The sequence below is a fragment of the Erithacus rubecula genome (assembly GCF_903797595.1).
Source record: "Erithacus rubecula genome assembly, chromosome: 3".
In the NCBI taxonomy this organism is placed as follows: domain Eukaryota; kingdom Metazoa; phylum Chordata; class Aves; order Passeriformes; family Muscicapidae; genus Erithacus; species Erithacus rubecula.
Genome location: NC_136689.1, coordinates 84,239,182 through 84,261,072, shown reverse-complemented (window position 1 = coordinate 84,261,072; position 21,891 = coordinate 84,239,182). Strand labels below are relative to the sequence as shown.

Sequence of the window (21,891 nt, the reverse complement as noted above, 5' to 3'; positions counted from 1 at the left end):
GGGGATTTTGTCAAAGCTCAATAGCCCAGAAAAATAGGACAGAAAATTAGTGCAAAGTATTTCTTACTATCCTGACATTCAAGGAGACTGTGATGGGTTGAGTTTCTGGATGCTTAAGTACTTTCAGCCAGCTTTTGCTCTTACACAAGTAGAGATTGATTACAGTAAAGAGACAAACTGTTTGTGTTGGACTATGGTCAAGCAGTACACTGTTTGTGCCAATCTATCACAACTGTTCAAGAGAGGCATGCAGAGTTTAGATCCAGAGAGTTCTAAAAAAGGGCAGGTGTGTTACATGGTTATTAAGCAGCCTTTGTGGGGATGTTCCTGGGTTCAAAGTCTCTGTGTTAATAAGTCTTGGTGAACTTACAGTTATTGGGTGATGAGCCATCAGTGTCTACACTTAGAAATAACCAGGTGTGGTGAAGGGGTGAGCTTTTCCATCTGGTACAAAATACAGTCTGCTTGCTGGCAGTGAAATGGGGAAGGATATGGCTTAACTAGGCACTCTCAACCAGCAGGAATCACAACACTCATTTCCTCCTCTTCATGTCATCCATCTTTAGTGACTTTCTTCTGTGAAAACAGCCTCCATCTGCAGAGATGCCATTTGATTTTGTTGGCTGTGCACGTGGTGTAGGCACCTGCCACTGGATCACCGTTGATTTCATTGGTAAAGCCAAGGGACAGAAAAGGTAACTTTGCATTAGCTGTCCCAGAAATGCAACTAATGTAGCAACTGTTGGAGAGCAACCACATACAGTGGGTACTGCTGGTTTCTGTTTGCTTCATTCTGTGTTTTAAACAAAGACCTGCAATCTTTTTAAACAAACGCTGCAATCTTTAGTCTGCATTTTAGCCAACACACCAAGGCTGTGACATCATTTGCCTTGCCACATTTTCCTCAGGGGATGGTGACTGGGCTGACAGCCCATTCTGTGGTTATGTTCTGCCTAAGCTTGCTCACCTTCACAGCACCAGCGAAAGATTACTGAAAATCCTGTAGACTGGGAGAGCATGGACACTGTCTTGTTTTGTCACATCTGAATTGTTCTTATTCTGTATTCTTCTGAAGAATGTCTTCTCAAAAATATTCACAAGGCAAATATATTGTAAAAATGATGCAGGACGTGCATTTTCTTCCAATGTGCTGTCGAGATGCTGGACTGATTTAATAACACTATAGCCGTCATCCCTCATGCTCTCCCCATACCTCTGAAATCCCTTTGCTAGCAACCCATAATTACAATCCTAGTGAAAACCTAGAGTACTTGATCCCTAAAGATAGCATAAAAAAGAAACTAGAACCAAAAAAATTTGTAGAGCTGTCCTTGCAAATTGCTACAGAAGCTGACATGAAGATTCAGGATGATATCCAGGGCATCTTAACTCCTGTGGTTTAGGTAGACCTGCTTGCAAATAGTGTACAGTTTATACTGCAACCACAAACTACTATGCATAAAGTACCTGTGAAATGCTATAACTGCAGCAAATCCAAGCTTTAGCAGAGACTGAAGCTTCTACATCTTCTACTCCCATGAACTCCCTTGACATCCATTCGGGAGACAGAAGTCACTGGAGCACAGTCAAGGAGCCACACGGACACCTCCTGACAATGCCTGTGTGCTAGGAAGGATTGCACAAAGTCCCTCTAAGAGGGAGGAAGTTACCTGATGGAGAGGAAAGTACCAGCAGCTGGTGAGACATCAAGGAAGCAGTGTATGCTGCCAGGTCCAGGACAGGTGGACTCAGCCTGCAGCCAGGTCCAGAGAAGGGCTGGTGTACATCAGCGAGCACAGGAACAAGTTCACTGTTTGAGGGGGCCCCAAGAGAGCTTGTCCCATCAAAGATACTGTGGGATGAACATGGAGCTTTCCAAGGGGAGCTTTTTCAGTTTACCAGAAGGAAATGAGTGATACCTGTGAGCAAGGGGACTCTGTACTGAAGTATAGCAGTTCTTTGGAATCTGACACCAAATCAGATGAGTCAAAGACTTGGATTCACTTATGTTGGTTCTTGGGAATCAGTGAATATTCTTGGAAGTATTTCCTTGAACTCCAGACTCCCCTAGTATTTTGCAAGATGAGTAAGGGAGACACAAATACCAGATGGAGCCATGAGGGAGATTTTCCAGTGTTGTATCCTCAGGGAGAGTGATAGGGCAGGGAGGTTCTGAACACATAGCTTCTTCCTCCCTGGCTTGGTGGCTTGTGCAGAAACCCATCATCTTAAGAAGCTTCTTATTTGGTGCCTCAGAGTGTTTTCAATAGCACATTTCTGCAGAAGTGCCCTCTTCAATGTGTGAACAAAATCTGTCTGCTGACTAACACCTGGATATCAATTCAAAAACTAGAAAGAATTCTGCATCCCATGAAAAGAAGGTGGCGTATGTGGGATTTGAACCAAATATGGTTCATTAGGGCATTCAGTTCACACAGCTTTTTCCCAGACTAATTAGTCACTAGTATTGCTGATTTATTTTTCTGTCCTGTTGTAAGTTTGCTGCACTGTTTAGGTCTGATTTTCTCCCTGTGCATCCTGGCAATGATTATGCCTACCTGTCATGCTGGTTATGTTGCCACACGAGAAGGGCATGGACTGGGGTTGATATAATCCAAGTGTTTGATCATTTGAGCCTGGAACTGCTCCCACTCAAAAGAATGTGTTTGTCCATGATATTGCATGGTGAAAAATACTAAAAACACTTGGGGTTTACATTTTTTGCCTCAGTTTTCATTTCAGCCACTGAAATGGTATGACAGCAGTCAAGGAGTTTTACTGAAAAATTGCAGAGTTTAGAATCTTACTCTGGTTTTGGAAATCAGGCCTGATGGTTAACTGGTATTTTTAAAGTCATGTCATAGGACTGGGAAATGCTAGTGCAATATCCTCTAGACATTTCAGCTGATGTCCTTTTCTAATTTGATGAGTAGAAACAAGTCTCTGTGCTGTATAGATGTGATGGTATTCAACTTCCATTGTGTATTTTGAAATAAAGCATGACAGAACACTCCTCTGGCTCTGTGTATCCTGAGGGCCTTATTTATGACACTGCTTCAGGTAGAGGCAGCTCTGCCTCTTCTTGCTGCAATGCATGGGAATCCAGTGAAGTGTTTGGCTTAAAGTCTTCCATCTGGTAATAAATAAAGTGACAGTGCAAACCCACTGAGATCACACATCTTCACCATAATGCTACAAAAGCCTCCAGTCAAAGTGCAGGGGATGGCAGTGAAGCAAAGTGCCAACACCAGAAAATGTTACTGGACTGTTGTGGAAGGATAGTTGTTCCAGGGCAGTGAATATACTATTCCAAAGACAAGGGAACATATCCAAATTAAGCCCACTTCTCCCAAAAGTAGTATTTTTTTTGCCAGAGTAAGGACATTTTTAGTATTCCCTTCTGATAGAAATACCAAAATAGCTGAATTTGTATCAATTAACTTGACAAAAGTACTCTTTCTTTGTCTCCTTCCACTTCTATTTGTTTTTATGAGAAAGTCACTTTTTTTTTCCCTCCTGACTCATCTAAAAAGTGTTTCAGGAATGTGCAATTGTTTTTACTGAGTTCTGAAATTTTCTTGCAGAAGAACTCTTTGCACAAATGCAAAGAAAAGGGGAAGATCCTTTTGTCCTTTTTCTTCCTTCAGTCTTCTTCATTTCCTTTGCTATATAAATATCAAGGAAAATCAGTACTGTTAAATCTTTCTGGTTGTGGCAAAGATTCCCCCAAAATATGTTACTCCAATGGGCAGCAATAATGCAAAAGAATCTTTGAGTAGTAGCAGAAAATTATCCACAGAGGAATACATTTTTGCTTTTTTCCCCACAAAAATCAGTGACTGCTATATCTGTCTGGTTTTCTGATTTTTCACCTTGAAGATTACTCAACCATTTGACTTTTCCTGAGACTATGCTGCTCCTTTATTTATTATTCTTTTCTTATCTTTTTTTTTTCTTTCTCCCTCTCTCTCTCTTTTTTTTTTTTTTTTTCCTTTCAAAATTTTTATGAGAGTCAACTGCTGTTTTAAGCTTAGTAATTCTCAACTTGCCAAGCTAAATATTTCAGACAAGGAGCTACTTGTTCTGCTATGGTAATGCACCCTAACCTTTCAAGCAAGGGGCATTTCAGGTTATGAAACAAGCCCTCAGCTGGAATGCCAACCCTCTTCACTCCCCTTTCATGCCATGCCCCTGCAACCTGACAGTTCTCATGGCCTGCCTTAAAGGTTGTTTTCTGGCTGTCACTTTGGCTGCAAGACTGTTGACACTCCTGCAGAGAGAGCAAGTGTGCTTGAAATCAAGTTTTGTGCTGAAAAGCCTGTCGGTGCTGTTAAGGAGAGCACAGCTCTAACCTCTTGTTGCTCATTTCTCCATGTGTCTGTAGCCCCTGTGACACCAGTCAGTCCTTTTTGCTCCCGTGGAAGAGCCAGAAAATACCCATCTGAACAATGTGGATGAGATCTGCCACGACAGGAATTGTGCCCAGCTGCAGATTTTGAAGATGTTAGTTGTCTGGTTTCATACCAAAGCAGACAGCAAACCTCTCTCTGGTCTGTAGGCAATCCACACACTGACAGCTGCTGTGTTTTACTTCTCTCAGCAGCTGGGCTTCAGCTTCTTGAGATCAACTTGCCCATGGAACTGCCCACCTCCTTCCCTTTTCCTTTTCCCATTGTGTGTGCCATCCCAGGTAAAGCCTGGAAGCTGCTGAGGGTCTCCAAATGCTGTAGGAGCTGCAGCTTTGAAGTAGAGTTGTCTCTGCCTTTCTTCTGTTCTCAGTTCCCAGGTGGCATCTTTCAACTGATGCTGCCACGACAGGGAGAAGAAAGCACCCTGGAAAATCTAAGAGTCTGTTTCTTCCCTGTGAGTTAAGAGATATTTAAAGTGTGGTATGTCTTCCTCCCAGGGCAGGGAGAGAGGCTGTGTGGGGAAGGCATAACATTTAGGTTCTAGTCAGGGCACTGTTTTGCTTTCTGAGCTACTGTGAGATTTTTTACTTCACCCAATAAACTCAACTCCATCGCAGGGTAAGGAAGAGACTCACCCATGACGCTGCTCTCCTTTGTGTGGTGGGGTGGGAATCACAGGCTTTTCTTCCCCTTCTACTGCTGGCCATGGTGAACATGCAGGACAGTTAGGTCAAAGTAGGTGAAGCATATTCCTGGCTGAAGAGACCTTTCAAATTTCCAAATCAAGTTTCACATAAGCCAGTTTTTAAAATGATGCTTTACTCTCTGCTGTCTCCCTGTCCTGCATATCCTCTGCCTGAACAATATTCTTGAATGTAATTTTTTTTCTGCTATTGTATGGATTAAGATGTTGTACCAACTTCCTACTCAGAAGAGCCAAGCCATTAATAGTTAAGAGCTTCTTGCCAATGCTGAAGAAGCAACAGTAGTGTTGTCTCTGCCTTGCCTATGGAATCTGGTGGCAGTAATTTGATCAAGGTCTGAGCCAAACCAATAAACTCTGTTCTGTCTTTTGAGTAATAGTGGTCTGTTCTCAGAGGCAAAAAAATATGGGGGGAAGAAAGAGTAAGTATTAAAGGCTCATCAGGGTGGTTTCTGTTTGTCACTCTTAAATTGAACACAGTTTTTTTTTCCCTTCAGATCCCTAATTTCTCTTTCCACTTATTTAAAAGGCAGAAATTGAGGGGTTTATAATCCAGAGAGCCTTTCTTTTGTCGACATTGTCCTATTATCAAGATTAAAAAAGCACAGCACCTCAAGAGAGGGACTCACACTGATAGCTAAACCAGATTATGCATTTCTTGCCCTGTTTTAATACATAGGCTGGCCTCGTGCACATGCACAGATTGAAGTGCTGGTTTTGCAAGGGGGTATTCTGCATGTCTGTGGGTCACAGCATGTGATCAGGCTGGCTCCTGTTATGTGCCTCTGCTCCCAAATCTCAGTGGACTCTCCAGTCTTCTCATAATTTTCATTTCTTGCATTCAGTAACTGTGCTTCATTTCCTTAATGAGACTAACCAGCAAAATTGGAGAGATTTTAGCTGTGGGATATCAAACTCATACTGCACATGAGCAACCAGCTTCCCATCCTTTTGTCTTTGGCTCAAAGATTTTATTTGTAACTGAGTACACTTGTACTTTGTACTGTAACATCATATTGTAAACCCTTCATAACCTGAGAACGTCAGCCTGGGCTTGTGGGTATTTGCTGTCTCTCAAAAGAGTGAGGCATGCTACAAGTGTCCAGATTTGGCTCTGGGTATAATGTAACATCACAAACTTGTGAGGAGCTATTGTGTCACTCTAATGAGCTAGATTCAATCAGCAACACGGCAGACATACATACACTTTGCTAACAGACATGAATGTAGGACCATAAAAGGACTGTGAAACTTCCTTTAGTAAGTTTGCATAGGAAATTGTGATTTGAAGTAATTTCTCATTTGCAGAGTTGTTAGCTCATTTATGCCTGTGTAATTGATTTACAAACACCTTTACTCTGTTAAAAAGTTATTTGCATACTTGACAGTATCTTGGCTATCCATACTCCTCCTGTGTAAGAAGCCTGACAATTAATGCTAAGCTGAATTCCACATGTTTGCAGAAGCAAGCCCACAGATAGCTGTTAATTTCCCTTGGTACCCTTATAAACCAACATGGTTCTGTTATTTTATTTGTAAAATAAACACGGTACATTTACTTAATTATAATTATGTCATAATTCCAGGTTTTTCTTTGGCCTACAGGGGCTCAGGGCCCTCAAGGTAGCTTTCCTCATTATTAAACAACAGTTGTATAGTTGTAGTTAGTAAATTATGATTGAAGACATGCATAACAAACCAATGCACAGCAGTTTCTGTAATAAAGAGAAAAACACAGTGAAAAATGTAATTTTCCAAAGGGAAAGCATGAAGTGAAGTTAAAAACTCAAATGTTTATTTGCTTTTGTTTTGTCTCTGAATGAATGAATAATAATGTATGCATTCTAAAAAGGAAAATAGCGAGGAACAGTATTCGCAGTGAAGTGGGACAGAGATTGTTGCTGCTTTTAATGCATTTTTAATTTCAGCTAATGTTTGAAACTACTTTAAAGGCAGAAGTGGCTTCCAGCAGGGTCTGGTCACACCAGTGACTGTATCCTCATGGTCCAAGCCCTCTCAACAGATGGATGTGTTGGTCTCTCTCCTCTTTGTCTCCTTGCACTTTTCAAAAAACCTCCAAGGCTCATCCTTTATCCACAGCCCTCCACTCAGCCCAGGGCCTCCTAGCTGCCTGAAACAAACAGTTGTCCCCATGTTTTTTTTAATATATGATTGTCTTTTGATCCCACCTTGTGTGATTGTCTTCGGTAGCAGCTGTGTAAGTGAAAATTTGGAAGTCTAAAATATTTAAAGCACAAGTTCTTTAGCCAAAGTTCCTGCCCAGCAAAATTTGCTCCTGCACTTCATATTGCACATCTTAAAATGTAGTGCTGACTGAAAGAATCATATAATAATTCTGGTGACAGAATTGGAAGATATATTGTATGCAACCAGCTCTGTATTTGCTCAACATATTTAATTACATGGTAAAATTAATTTATCAAGTTTTCATATTATGCTTTGACTATTCATCATCAGGTTTCTGTATGCATTTTTGGAAGGGTCTTTTTTGGGTCTGGTGCAAGCACTGCTGAACTGCTCTGATTTGTTGGATATGTCACTATAGTTGCAATGCTTTGCTGCTTTTTCTTTTTTCTTTCGCATTTTTATGCTCTGAAAGTAACATCTTTTTCTTTATCTTTTTTAAAGATAAAGACATTCCCTGCTGATACATCTAATCCTTTTTTCGATCCCTTTACAACAGTACCACAGTTTTCTGTAAGTAGAACATGCAACTAAAAAACTGTGTTTTAACACAATTCCAAGTGATTTTTTTAAGTGTCAGAAATCTATGCACTAAGCAGTTCTTACCAAAAAAAAAAAAAAAAAAAAAAAAAAAAAAGATAAATTCCAAGTAGAAATCAAGAGTATGAAGCAGTTAAATATTTCCATTATACAAAATGTTGCCTGCATTCAGACATTGCTGCTTACTAGACAGAGGACTAAAAATTAAAGGTCAAGGTTCACCACTAATGAAGTTGGTCCCAAAATATTGTTCATTTCAGGACTGTGGAGGACACTTGTAAAGCTCCATAGCATCTTTGCAGGGAGCAGTAAGGGAATGGGAAGACTTAGTCCTCTGTCTAGCCATTGCATGGCCTCCTGCCTGAAACCACCTGCTGGGCCACCACAAAATGATTTTCATTGAATTTACAGCAGAACTTTAAAGAATTATAGTTAGTGTGTGAATGACTACAATGGTATCCTTGTGCAAACTCTCATGTTTGCCTGAGGACCTGAATCCAATATTGAACTTCATTCTTGATAAATTTTCCCAGAAGATGTGACTTAGAGATTTTGGTGAGGTAAACTACATGCAAACAAAGAACAATTATCTGACAATTTATAAAGTAAGTATGATCGAAATCTTGCTTTGGTGGCAGAGGTATTATATAATAAATATGACCAAAAAGTATGACAAAATTAACTACTCTTTAAGAAACACTCTGCTTATAAATGCCATGTAAAATGACTTACAATTTTAAAGTTACATTTGCAAGATGAAGCATTTCAGACTTTGACCTTAAATTTTACTGGTTGCAGCAATCTATATCTGGCATATAATCCAAGATAAGTAACTTCATTCACTGTTGGGTCATGTGAAGTTTCTGTCTGTATTTAATGATTTAAAGAAAGAGGCTTTTGTTTCACAATAAACCTGATAATGGGCTTTTATGTAAATGAGTTTTTTCTCCAAACAGGTACTTTAGAGCCAGAGTTGGTTAGCGTCCCCAAGCTGTGTAAGTGCCACAGATGAGCTCTAATTAAATGCATTTGAAAATGCACAGGAATGTCACAGCAATGTTTCCTTATGTTAGCCAAGTCTAGAGCATACAGTTGTGATAAAAGCTAACCCAAAGTTACACTGTATGTGTCTTTTACAGTTCTCCTTTATCTAAACAAAATGATGTGCCCCCCAAAATAGCTTTCCCACTGAGTATTGATTGTCAGACACTGTTTTTCTGCCTCTGACAGTTAGGATGAAGGCAAAATTTAGGAGGGCTATCTAACATACATCTTTATAATTGGGGGCTCAGAACTCTAACATACAAACAGAAGGTATACTGATATATACTTACCCACAGAAATTTCCATATTGTAGAAAATGGCTATTTCATGACAAATTCAAATGTGGGATTTTTGTTATGTTCTGTCAGGAGAAAAGAAGCAAAGTAAAATTCACACTAATCTTTCTGAAATCCCATCTTCTCCCTGTAGATTTCCACTTCCCTGGGCAGGGTGGAGAGCTAAATTGAGAACACAAATATTTAAAATACCATTGCAATAAAAACCCAATGATGTATGATCCATCACCTGATGCTGTACATTCCTTTTACTGAGTTACATACAAATATGTACCTATTATAGCTACCTATGGGACTGCACAGAGATGGGAAAACAATTAGGAGCTTTAGGTGGCTTTGGTCCTGTGTTTCATGGCCCTGTGTCCCAGCCCAAAGGGAGGGGTCTCTCCACAGCAGCATTTCAGATCATCCTGATGCACTGCTGAGGGCTTGGAGAGCTGCACCACGGGCAGGAGCTGCAAGGGAAGGGTAGCTAGGACTTGCAGGCAGACCTAACTGAATGGCCTGCAGTCACACACAGACCCAGGTTAATGGTAATGTTTGTTAATTGTTTCTTTCTTTGTAGTTGTTTCCTTTCCCTGCTTGACCCACCCCCTTTTTCTGTTCTTTTCTTTTCTTTTCTTTCTTTTTTTTCTTATTTTTTTTTCTTTTCTTGGAAGAAAACATTGCAACGTTATTAAGCAGGAAAAAGATTATAAATAGTGACATGTAGAAGGCTTCACCTTTCATGTACAGCTTCACTTTTGGTGGTCTATATGCAGTTGTGTTGATTTGATCAGATGAAAAATTAGATTACTTGGTTACCTGGAATGTTTAAATACAAGCTACAAGCCAGGAACCATCTGAATTTCAGAGATTTCCACAGAAAAATGGCAGGCATGATGGCCATTTTCTCAAGCTGGTGTAAGTCATGTAAATTTAAATTAATGAAATTATGTCTGTTTAGACAGTTAAATATTTGGCTTAAGTGTGATGTGCAATCAGAAACATACAAAAAGATGCTTTGGATATCTACTGTAAAATAATAATCCAGAGCAAACACACTGTGGGAGTCAAGGCAATTTTTCAGCAAGTGTAGTTTATCATCACTCTGCTGATTTCAGTGAGGCTGGGAGAATTTATGTGAGCTTCAGAGTGATGTTTTCTGCTCATGCCATAGAGTAAGCTCTGGTAGTCCTTGGAGCACAGGGATCCCAAACAAGGAACATCAAATTTCATACCCCTGCAGTTTCTAAGGTTGAGTTTTAAAAGTTGAATGACAGGGAATTTTGAACAGATTCTATTAGCCATTATTCACACACAGGAGAGTTTCTTTAGTTGATTATACATTTTTCCATTTCACTAGTTTTGTGGAATTAATGGAATTCCTTTTGCTTCAGAGGTTATTTTGGATCATTAGAGATGTTTCAGACATATTAAAAACCAAGACAACACGGCAAGTCTTTCCTGGGCTCAAATAGTTTTCCCACTGTTTAAACTAAATTTGTGAATCACTTGCAGAGGCTTGCAGAATTTGAGAAATAATTAGGAAAAAAAAAAAAGAAAAAGATTGCTCTTCAAATAGCTGATTTCTTATGATGGTGGCTTTTCTTCCTCCCTGCCCTAGACTCTGAACCATGTTCAGAAGAAGTAGTCATCAAGGAAGAAAGGTAGCTGATGCCATTAGGAGTGTGTTTTAATGATCCTGACACACTGACAACTGTGGTTGCTCTGTATTCTTCCCAGGTCAGGGTCAGACATCCACCACAGGAACTAGCTGTTGTGGTTTGGCTTGAGAAATAGCCCATGAAAAAAAAGCAGGACAGGGCTGTTTGATTTTTAGAAATCCTTCCCCTCTGGTTGTAAAAATAGCCCAGTCTTGGCTAAGATATTGTTGCATTGAAATACCTCAATGAAAAGACAGGAGATAGTTGCTTGCTGTTTGTCTTAAATCTGCACTTCCAGTATTGCTTTAACATTGCCCTTCACTGGATACTGCAAGAATGTCTCTCTTGAGGCATGTTCCAGTTAGCAAAAGTAGGAAAGGGATGGAGATTTTGGAACCTGGACTCCTAAAAACCCAGACTCCCAGCTGTTAACAAAACAGAGTAGTTAGAGGACCCACCAGCAAATTGTATAGGATTCCTGAAGAATATTCCAGAAATCTCATGTTATCAAGATTTTGCATAATATTTTAGAGAAAATGCAATAATGATAAGTGTCATTCTCCAAACAGATCATGTTTTTTACCTGAATGCTGCCAGTCCCATACATGCAGTGCCATCTCACTCAGTGCATGCTGCAATCAGGCTGGTCCCTCAGGCATCAAAAAACGTGACTGTGCAGCCTCTGCAGAGGCTGCCCTGAGAGGTTATGGCCACAGCCTCCCATTTGTTCTCACTCTTAGTTGCTGTTACTGCGTGCTTGGCAATGAATTGGATGGGGAAGGATGGTGAGACCAGTAGAAGCTAATCTACAATCTTTTCTTTCGCTGTGTGTGTATACTTTTTTTTTTTTTTTTTTTTTTTTTTTTTTTAGGCAGAATTTCCAGAGAGCAAATTACAATGCTGTGGGGTGCAGTCATCTCCTAAGATTACTCTGGTGTCTCCATCACCTGTCCTGAGGTCTCTGGCAGACACTATACCAACTCCAACAGTCCAGACAGTCTATACGTCGCATAAGCCCATTTCACTGGCAGACAGGTACTGTGCAGCCCTTTCACAGAAATTCTGCAATGTTTTCTGCATTAAAGGAATCAGCTTGATTTCTCTTTTTCTGTCATAATTGCCATAAAGTGTCATTTTCTCTTATACTGAAAGATTAGTGCTTGACTGCTTCAGAATAGGTGGGTTATGTAAAGAATTATCTGTAACTCGTGCTCTGAGATTAAGAAAAACTTACCTTAATTAACTGCTGCAGCCAGCAGTGTACCATTTCTGTGTCCAATGGCCTGGAGACAAAGGGTTGTGAAGGTTTTCCTCAGGCAAAGTCATTTTGTCTGAACCACAAAAGTTTTGTTTTAATAATTGCTGTTACAATTTGTTTTCTGAAATTAGATGTCCACGAGGAAAAGCTTAGTTTGAGAAATGTCTGTTCTTCTAAATGAGAAACAGGCATTGGTTTTCTTTCTTGTTCCTCTTTCTCTTTTCTCTTTTTTCTATTTTAGTAATGTCAAGCTATAGTTGTCTTGTAATTTCTCAGAGAAGCAACATGCTTCCACCTTTCCACAGACAGGCTCTTCGCAGTTTTCTATTCTTTTGTCCTACTGGTTTTGTATGCTGGCTTCTTATTCTATAATTTAATCAAAGCTGAACTTCCCAAGCTGATATTTTACTAAATATAAATGTAGTAAAGGATATAGTCAGTTCTTCTGGAGCACAAATAGTCCAAAGCTTATGAAGAAAAAAGTATTTCTTTGACATCATAATGAATGAGTCTTTTATGCTTTTGGATTTACATTCGATTCCCATTTCTGGTTGTTAATTATTTTTTGCAGATGTTGGTTAATTGCACCTGCACACTTGTTCAACATTGTTTACTCATCTAAAAACTTATCATTCCCATGAAAAATAAATTCTGAAACTGTAGTGCTGAACTCAGCTTTTGTAAGATGTCTTGTGAACAAGTGGGTGATTCTACCCCTGCTTGTCCATGAATGGGCTGCAAGGTTTCTGCAATGCAGTTTAAATGTCCAAACTGTGTTACAAGTGTGAGATTCATACCTTTCAGAGCAGCACTGTATACACTTTCAGAAATGGAATCACTAACCCAGGGCATTCCCAGGGTTACAAAACTTCTGGGCTCTGGAGTGAATCAGTGAGAACAATGCCTTCAGGCTCTGATTATGGCATCCTGATATGTGCAGGACTGTGGTAAATTCAGCATATCTATATATCTATGTATATAGATATCCCTCGTTATCAGATCACACCAAGGAGAAGAAGGCTGTAACAGTAGTCTTTCATAATGGCATTTGCTGTAGCTGCTCCATTTTTAGAGTCCTTGTCCAGATTCCTTTGAAATCAGTAGCCTTTAATGGGGGTTAGATGAAATTATAAACTGTATTGCCATGTGGATCTTTTTATATCCTTCTTCTTGCCTCTGTTTGCTCTTCAGAAATATCAAGCAATACTTGTTTTTGAATCAGCCATCAGTTATCAGCTTTTTCACTGAATTGAGCCTGACCTTTTTTTCCCCCTCCTTTGGTATTTTGAAAATGTTAATTATTTTAAATTGAAATCTGAGACTTATTGTTGTTCCCATAATTGGCTGTTTGTGCATTAATTACACAGTGCTGAGACTCTGAGGCGTGAACTCGAGAGAGAGAAAATGATGAAAAGACTCTTGATGACAGAATTATGAAACTCTCACTTCCGTCAGATGGAGAATGGATTGGGGCCTTTCATGTGCCTTCTGTCTGTTTACATTCCTCTGCTTCTGTGTACTCAACATAATGCATCGGGAAAATGTGAGATATTCCTGGCTCGCCTGGATTCACCACGGTTGGCTAAAATTACGTCTCGGCTAGACTTTAACTTGAAGGAGTTCCTTTATTCATTTGCTGCTGGGAAATAAACCTTCAATCCTTTATCTCTCCTGAGATTTTATACTATTAACACAATTAATTTCTGGTTTGGTTTTGGTAAATCTAGGGCAAAGAGGATCAGCAAGGAGCATACTGATTTCTATTGGGAAACACTGTTCTGTACATATGTTAATAAGTGCACAGAAATTAATGTTATGCAGAATATTTTGATAGTAACATAGAAAAATATGTCATTTTGTACAACTGAAAATTGCAATGAGCTACTGCTATTTGTTAAGAGAACCATTTTTAAAGCAGAAGAACGATTATTACATCCTAACCCCAGGACTGTTAGTCTCCACAGAATAAACGGCTGTCTTATTAAATTCCTAACCTTAACCTTCACTCAGAGATATAAATAGCTGCAAGGGGGAGAGACACCCCACCATACAGATATACACACCCAATACTTCCTATAGCTTGTCACCTTGACCTAAACCTTCAACTAAATCTTACGTGTTTCCATTAATGGATGAAAAAAAATCCGTTGTTTAAAGTAATTTGCTACTGACTTTCTAGCTTGATACTGACTTTTTTAAAGTAAGAGAGGAGTTTTACCTTCTCCAGTTTGCCTAGGCTTTAAGGCTAGCCCACGCTCAGACATCTTCTGCCCTAGCACTGAAGGTTGCAGAGCCTCAGCGGTGAGGACGTAGCTCACGTAAGGAGAATTTTTTCCTTCCTGGGTAAATAAACCACCTCCCTGACTGACATGAATTGACTGGTCCCTTTCAAGAGCAAGAACAATGGTAGTTTATGGCATAGCTGTGCCTATACCCATATTTTTAACTGTACTAATCAGCACGTATGTTCCAGCAAACCTGGCTATACATCCCGTTCACCTCCAGCACCCAGGCAGCCTCTACATCCAGTGGAGCTATCTCAGGCATGAGGTGGGGTGGGTGGTTCAGCACTAGCAGAGCCACAGCCACAGGGAGGGAATTAATGGCATACAGGTAATGCTACCAGCTATCTCCTAGGGAAAAAACAGGTCTCTGCTTCCCCTTGTTCAATAGTGCAGGATTGAGAAAACGAACATCTGACTGTCAGCTACAGGGTACTCTTTCAACAGGAAAGCTTTTGTGCGTTTTGTATGGCTGAAGATGTATATTTTTCTGTTACTCTGTACACTATGTTCTCTTATTTGTATTAAGATAAAAGATTGTCCTTCATTTGGCACTGATTATGATGGTTTTATCTAAGCTTAAGCAGTTTGTTTGTGTGGAGGCTGGGAAGTGATTGCTGTGAGACTGGCTTTCTTTCAGGGTTAGCTTCTGCTGTTTTTCTAAAATGAGAGTTCTGGAGAGCTTTGTAAGACTGTGGATTGCAGTGTGAAGATATAAAATGACTTGTATCTTTTATATTTGCTGGGATAAAAAAATAACATTAGGCTTCCCATTTAAATCCACCAAACCCTAAACTTTCTGGTTGCCATAAATTGGGTCAAAATACATAGCACAACTGTTAGGTAGAAAATCACATTACAAAATTTAATCAAGTGGCTCAACGTGAGCAGTGGGCACAAGGAGCCACAAAACCATACCTGGACTGTAGATTTAAGAGCATTCCAGGAACTTTTCCGGGTAATCAGATGTGGCTTGTACGCTGTCCACCCTCTAGCTGCAGTGCCAGGACACTTCTGTTCCTTATGTTTTAATGCCCCACTCCAGCAATCCAGGGTTCTTAAAATTGATTAGGAGCATTAAATCCCTGTGAGGAAATCAGAAAGGAGGGGAAAATGCACAGACACAAAAGATTGCAATTTTCTGTTACTCTTTACCACTTCCCAGAGGATATTGGTGAGGGAGAAGCAGCAGCACATTTTGCCTGTGTCCAAGTGAGAGTGAGCATTCTGAAGAACAAATAAAAGAAAATTGTAACTATAAATGCTGCTTTGGGAGAGGAAACAAAGTAAGGTTGAGAATGGCACAGTGCTGACTAGCTGAGCCTGGTTTTCTGCCTGTTAGGTAACTCCCAATTGTGTTTGAACTGGCAACAGTTTCACAAAATCACTGTCAAGGAAAACCTGGAACAAAAAAGAAAAAAAAAAACAAACAGAAAACATCTGAACACACCCTTCAGTCATACTGATTGCCATGGAGTGGACTTTAGGAACCCCACAATATGCCTTCAGGTTCGGGGGCAAAACAGATCCATGTGAGGACAGTTTGGTCACTTAAGCAAAAGCCTTTAGCAAAACTGAATGCCTGAGTCAGACTAGCCCATAAGATGTTCTGGCTCATAAACAGTCTATTAGTTTATTGTTTTTAATGCATCATTTTTGCTCCCATTGTATACAATTTCTTCAGTTAAAATAATCAGAACTGGAAAACAAGTAATGTGAACCAAGGTTACTTTGTATGGCCAAGTCTTTATTGCTGAGGCATGCTCTGGGATAGCTGAAGAAAGGCAGAGATTCCTCCTTCTTTGGTTCCTATCAGGAAAAGAGGGGAAGGCTTATATGGCTGCTTAGTTTCTGTGGTACATTTTCTACAGAACAACTCCAAGTACGTTGCCTTGTCGTGTTTCAGTGTCTTATCCACTGGCTGCCACTGTTTCCTATCCTGCAGTCTAATGGAGCTTTATTAAAACTGTTTTATTGATATCAAACTAAAGTTTTAACTGTGGAATGTCATCATCTTGTTCTTTCTTACTACGTACCTTCTTCAGCCATGCTTCAGCATCTCAGTTTTCACATCCTCTGAAGAAACACTTCTGCCTCACTTCTGGTTGGGAATTACAGTGTTAGGACACCTGTTACCCAAAACTACTGTGAACAAGACAGTGTCAACATGAACATATTGCAGAGGGGCAGATATTGCAGATTTGCCCCTACAATGTAACTTTACAGGTGTTGAAGGATACTCTGCCTGGAAGTATGTCTATATAATAGTGCAGAAGTATCTGAGCTAGCTTTAAGCTTGCATATGTAGTTGTGGCAGCATGAAGCCCAGCACAGGCTATCATTATCATGTACATTGACATGTGTAAAGATAACGCATTTGAACAGCAGCCTTCTGAAGCATGGTCTCCAGAACTGGTGACAGGAAAGGATGGCTGAAAGGCTTTAGTCTCTTCAGCTCTCCTGGGGAAGGGTTCACCTCATCTAACATTAAAATGCTCAGCTCTCACCTGGTGAGAGATCAAAGGAACTGTCTTCCGGCGGTGCCTCTGACTTAAGTGTCTACCTTTATACTGATTAAAGTTAAGTGAGATGAATCCTGCTTTCCATCCCTCTGGCCAGGTCTACATTGCAAACCCTTGCTGACTGAGCTGCATCATCCAGGGTTCAGCTTCCAGGTGTGATTTGTGATGGGAGTAGCTCTGCCAGCAAAAGCCCTGCGCATTAGGTGTGCACAAACTGCCAGAAACACCGTTTTGTCAGAACAGCTTCTATCCCTTGTGGAAAACAGAGAGCTGGATAACTTACAGTGGCATCAGCTTTGCTGCAGTCGTTGCTGTGCTCCATCTGGAGTGGCTGGCTGGTGAAAGCTCCTGCTGCAGCCACGCTGGCCAAGCTAATCAGGGGTGGCCCCGGCTTTCCCAGCACCCCGAGTGATGCTCTGACCCCGTCAGCAGACCCCAGCTTTGCAGCCTGAAGTCTCTAAGCAGCGGAATGCAATGTTGTCATGTTTGGGTGATTTCCAGCAAAATTTATTGGCCATTTAAATAGCTATGCAAGGAGTTAAATATTTTCTCATTTTGCAGCCTCTTATGGAAGCCAACCAATTGTGCTTTGTTTTTGTGTGGCTCAGCTCTTTCCACTATTTTAAGAGGAATAACTGAGTTTTCTTTAGAAACATTGGTTGAGATTCCAACCTCTCTCAGATCCCACCGTGTGTGCAGACTTTTCATGTTTCACAGACCCTGGAAGTGCAAAATTTGAAAATTAACTCCTCCAAAGTTTCAGTTCATGGCTTCACTCTCTTGCAACAGGATGCCTATGTGCCCATTTGAAACAGAGCTGGCAATGCAGTAAAATGTTTCATTGGAGGCAGCATCATGTTTTGTTTGAACTGTTTACAAATAGCCTTTGCTTTTATTTATTTATTTTTTTCTGAATACATTTCTGGTTCATTTGCTACAAAAAACCTACTTGTAATTATACAATGGAATATTTTTTCCTTTTCTTTTTTTCTTTATAATTTTTTTTAAAATGTCCTGATGTTCAAGGAGTTTGCAATAAATATACTGAGACTGATCTGTAATTGCATGTAAGATTAGCCTCACAACTGTGTTTTGTAAAGCTACGTGCCGTAAAAGAAGCTGTAGATGACGTGGAGAAGGAGGGAAGATAGAGAGTACATGGAGGAGAAGGCTTCCTTGGCAGCTGCAGCATTGAATGGTGGGTGGCAGCTTTAAAGCAAGACTGCTCACACCATTTAGTTTCACCTGAGTAGCAGCGTGTATCATCAGACAGTGTATGATGGCATTTTGTTGAAAACATGCCTAAAGAGAAACTTTTACGGCTCAGCTGTTTACCTGTTCCTGTATTCATGCCTGCAATAAAAGAGATGAAAAATAAATCACAGAGTCTGAGCAATTTGTAGTCAAACCAGTCATCTAAGAGGCAAGAGGTGATGTGCCAATTAAAGGAAACGTTTGCTTGCAAGGAAAGTGGATCCACCATCATTTGAAAAAATACAACATAAAGAAAAAATTGAGAGATAATTTATTCATAAATTTCAGAGGGTTTCCTCCTGCTTAAAGTTATAGTCTAGTGTTGCAGAGTGCCAATCATGTGTGGGGTCATTAGCGTGGGGCTCACTTGCTGAACACCAGAGCCAGAAAAACACTTGCAGGATTGAGGTAGACAAGCACAAAACTTGACAGGTGTTTGGGCTTTCATCTAAGGCTCAAAAAGCAGCAGAAAGTATTATTAGAGTGGAAGGGGTGGAGAGGAATGTTCCACACTGGTTGTTACACTGTTCCACTGAGGAAAATTTAAAAAGATACCCACCAAAAAACCCCAAACAAACAAAGCCTGTTCCTGTAATTTTTTTCAAACACAATTAAAACATTTCACTCATATTTTTGCCCTTGATTTTGCCTTTCTTTCAATGTCTAAATGAAAAGTTGCTTTAGAAGGAAACACTTCCCTTTCCTTCAAAGATCTTAAATCAGGACATTTTGACATTAACTTTCCCAGTGCACTTAGGAAATTAAATCCTAGCAACGTTCACCCCATTTTCTGAGGTTGCCAAAACACTGTATTCAGAAGGAATCTGATCCCAACCCAATTTCTCCATCTGGATTTTCTTCTATTTTTATTCTCTATGCGGGAAAATCAGAGGAGCACCAGATCAGCATTCTTCCAACTCTACTCAATTTACACCAAGAAAATTGATTATCCGGCAAACCCAGTTAATTAATTCTCTTTAATAAAGACCTTTGTTAAAGCAGGGTGTTCTGAGGTGCAGTGTAATGAGAAGCTGTGCACTGTAAGGTCGGCAAATACTCCCGTGCAATTCGGCTGCAGTGGAGAAGCGTGGGGACTTCAGAGATGCAAATCTGAACCACCTTTTGGTTCATTATCAGATGACTGATCTATGAGACTGAGTGTGAAATTGTTGAGATTAATTCTGTATCTCTGGGGACATGCTTTCTCAAGCAGAAAACAGACTTTGCATACAGTCACTGTTAATCTGGACCAGGGGGATGATAATGTGATGGTTTCAGCCTGGCTGGGGTGCCAAAATCCTGTGGCAGTGAAGGGGTAGGAAGGCACCCATCAGGGTGCAGACACAGGCAAGTGGAGGGAGCCCCAGACCTCATGAGAGACAGTAGCCATGCCTTTGCCAAGCACAGTGAAGCCTTTGGGGCTGGGGATCCCCATGCCCAAGCCAACTTGACCTGAAGGGCAACGCTGCAGAGTCAGGTCTGGTTGTGACCAGATGTGCAGGAGGATGCACCAGGGAATGAGGGAAATAAAAGATCAACTATTGCCCTTTCCCAGCCACCCCAGGACAGGTTCATGGCAGCATCCCAGCTTCTGGTGTGAAATGAGGAGAGTAGGCTTGCCCTTTTTGTGAGAAGCTGGAAATAGGAGCAGTTTAGCTGTGGCATCAGATGTGTTTGACAGCCCTGACCACTACAACTACATCTTATGTGCTGCCAGTAGCACATATGGTCTGTGAGGTGTCTATAGTCTGTCACCAGTCTTTAGGGTCTAGGATGATCAGGAGAATAGGGAAGAACAACAGCAAAAAAGAGAGCAGCAAACAACCCACACTGTCACCTGCTGGGCCAAGTGATGGCAAAGTACTGCCTGAAACATTATTTGCCTTTTTACTTCATTTTAAAATTACAAATATAAAATTGTCTCATTACCTAAGCAATATGCAATTGATACTAATTATGTTATTTTCTAATGAGCATTTCTAGAGTGTGTGTGTTTGCTGTAAAATGCCAGTGAATGCTCAGCTGTGTCATCAGAGTGGCATAAAAGCCACATGGATCTTTATTGTTTCATGTGGTGATTATGTAGTTTTTCAAGGAGGGATCAAGTTAACCTTGTTCTTCCTCTGCCTTTTATTAGCAATTTTTTCTGGAAATCCAAGGAAATCACAGCAAAAATTATTTTCTTAAAAGATGTTTGGTCCGTCAGCATGGCATCCTAGGGATTCCATGATGTGAAGAACTCAAATATCTTATTTTTTTCTTTATTTACCTTGCTGCTCTCAAAAACAACAATGAAAAACCCCCATGATTTCTGTTCCAATTGTCTCATGCTCTGCTCTGGCTGCTGGCCCTCTTCCAGCAATGCCAGGCTTGGCAAGGGCACAAGATGGTTTGGCATGAGACAATAAAGATTGGGTGGAGTTTTTTTGGAGGGAGGAGTGCTAATAGCATCTATCACTTCTGTCCTTCTTGGGGTACATTTCTTGCTATGGCTGACTCAGCCTCTTCATTCTCCACAGTGGGATGTGCACTGCCTTGCTAGGAGCTGAGATATTTGCAGTTCCATGGCCACCCAGTGAGGTTTGGGGCTGTTGAGGCTGAGAGCTGTGGTGCTTGTGTGTGTAAGAGGTACCCATAAAAACTGAGGCTCTGAGATTTTGGAGGCTGCCCATGTTTTGAGGCCATGAGTAGATACGTGAGGCTCTGGGGAGAAAGGTCGGGTGAGCTGCTCTCTACCTGAGTGTGCAAATTAGGGATTTAGTGATAGAAGCATCACTGTGAGACTGATGCAAAGACAGTCTCCTGCAGAGACACTTCAAACACGTGTCCCCAGAGCTGACTAACCCCCGGGAGCAGCTTGGTGCAGGAGCAGAGTGAGGAGTGCAGCAGAGCCTGTGGCAGCACAGGCACTCACCCCGAAGGGGAGCAGCAGTGTCCTTGTCACCCTGGCTCAGCTCCTGTGTGCCAGTGTGAGGGTGACAGCCCCTGAGAGGCACCTCTGCCAAGGCTGCCGGCGTAGGAAGACAGGGACAGCGAGTGCTGGAGCTGACTGAGCTCTGCAGCCCAGGAGCACTCTCATTTTTCCCTTCCAGCTCAGTGTGGGCTCCTGACAACTTGCCCTGGTTATTGCAAGCCACTGGGAACAGAAGGTGCCTCCTCTAATGACCTGCCTCACAGTCCCTCAGTGCCCTTCTGTGCCACCCTGCCAATCCTGCTCCCTCCTCTGCCTGGCACTCACTCACAGACTGGTTCATGGGTGCCTGCAGCCTTTACCCTTGTGAGCACCTCTCCCACACAAGCAGCTCTGGCTTTGGTCACTTTCCAGTTGAAAATCTTTTGCCTTTTGAAGACCCTTGCCAGCTCTTGCTCTCCTTGACCCTCAGAAGGTGCTCCTCCCATCTGCACTTTTCTACCTTTCCTCTGTGTCTCACTCATCTCTCACCTCCCCTTCTGTTGTCCTGGGTCCAGGCATTACAACACAACTGATTTTCTTGCCAGCCAGGAAACCTCCACGAGATGATCTCTCATTAGAGACCAGATGCCAAGTGAGAATCTGCCATCAGCAGGGCTGCAGAAGCTCCCATCAAGTCCAGTAAATATCTGTGGGTACACTGCTCAGCCCCTGTGACTCTCCTGCCTATTCCATGGCACCAGAGAAGGACACAGAGGAGTACTGTTAAACAGAGGACATTATCATTTGCCCTATCCTTGAAGTGAATGATTTTGCTCTTG

At 41.1% G+C, this 21,891-nt stretch overlaps 1 protein-coding gene across 2 annotated transcripts in view; it reads left to right on the top strand.

The window, feature by feature from the left end:
* LOC306799380 (band 4.1-like protein 4B) overlaps positions 1-15,142 on the top strand; it is a 63,028-nt gene extending 47,886 nt beyond the window's left edge. The window contains exons 7-9 of one of the 2 annotated variants that reach the window (XM_079300321.1): positions 7,762-7,830; positions 11,715-11,878; positions 13,469-15,142. In XM_079300321.1, coding sequence (XP_079156447.1) covers positions 7,762-7,830; positions 11,715-11,878; positions 13,469-13,538 — 303 coding nt within the window. In that variant the 3' untranslated portion in view covers positions 13,539-15,142. The remainder of the gene's footprint in view (positions 1-7,761; positions 7,831-11,714; positions 11,879-13,468) is intronic. The other variant, XM_079300322.1, reaches the window with a different exon arrangement.
* Positions 15,143-21,891: the final 6,749 nt, after the last annotated feature.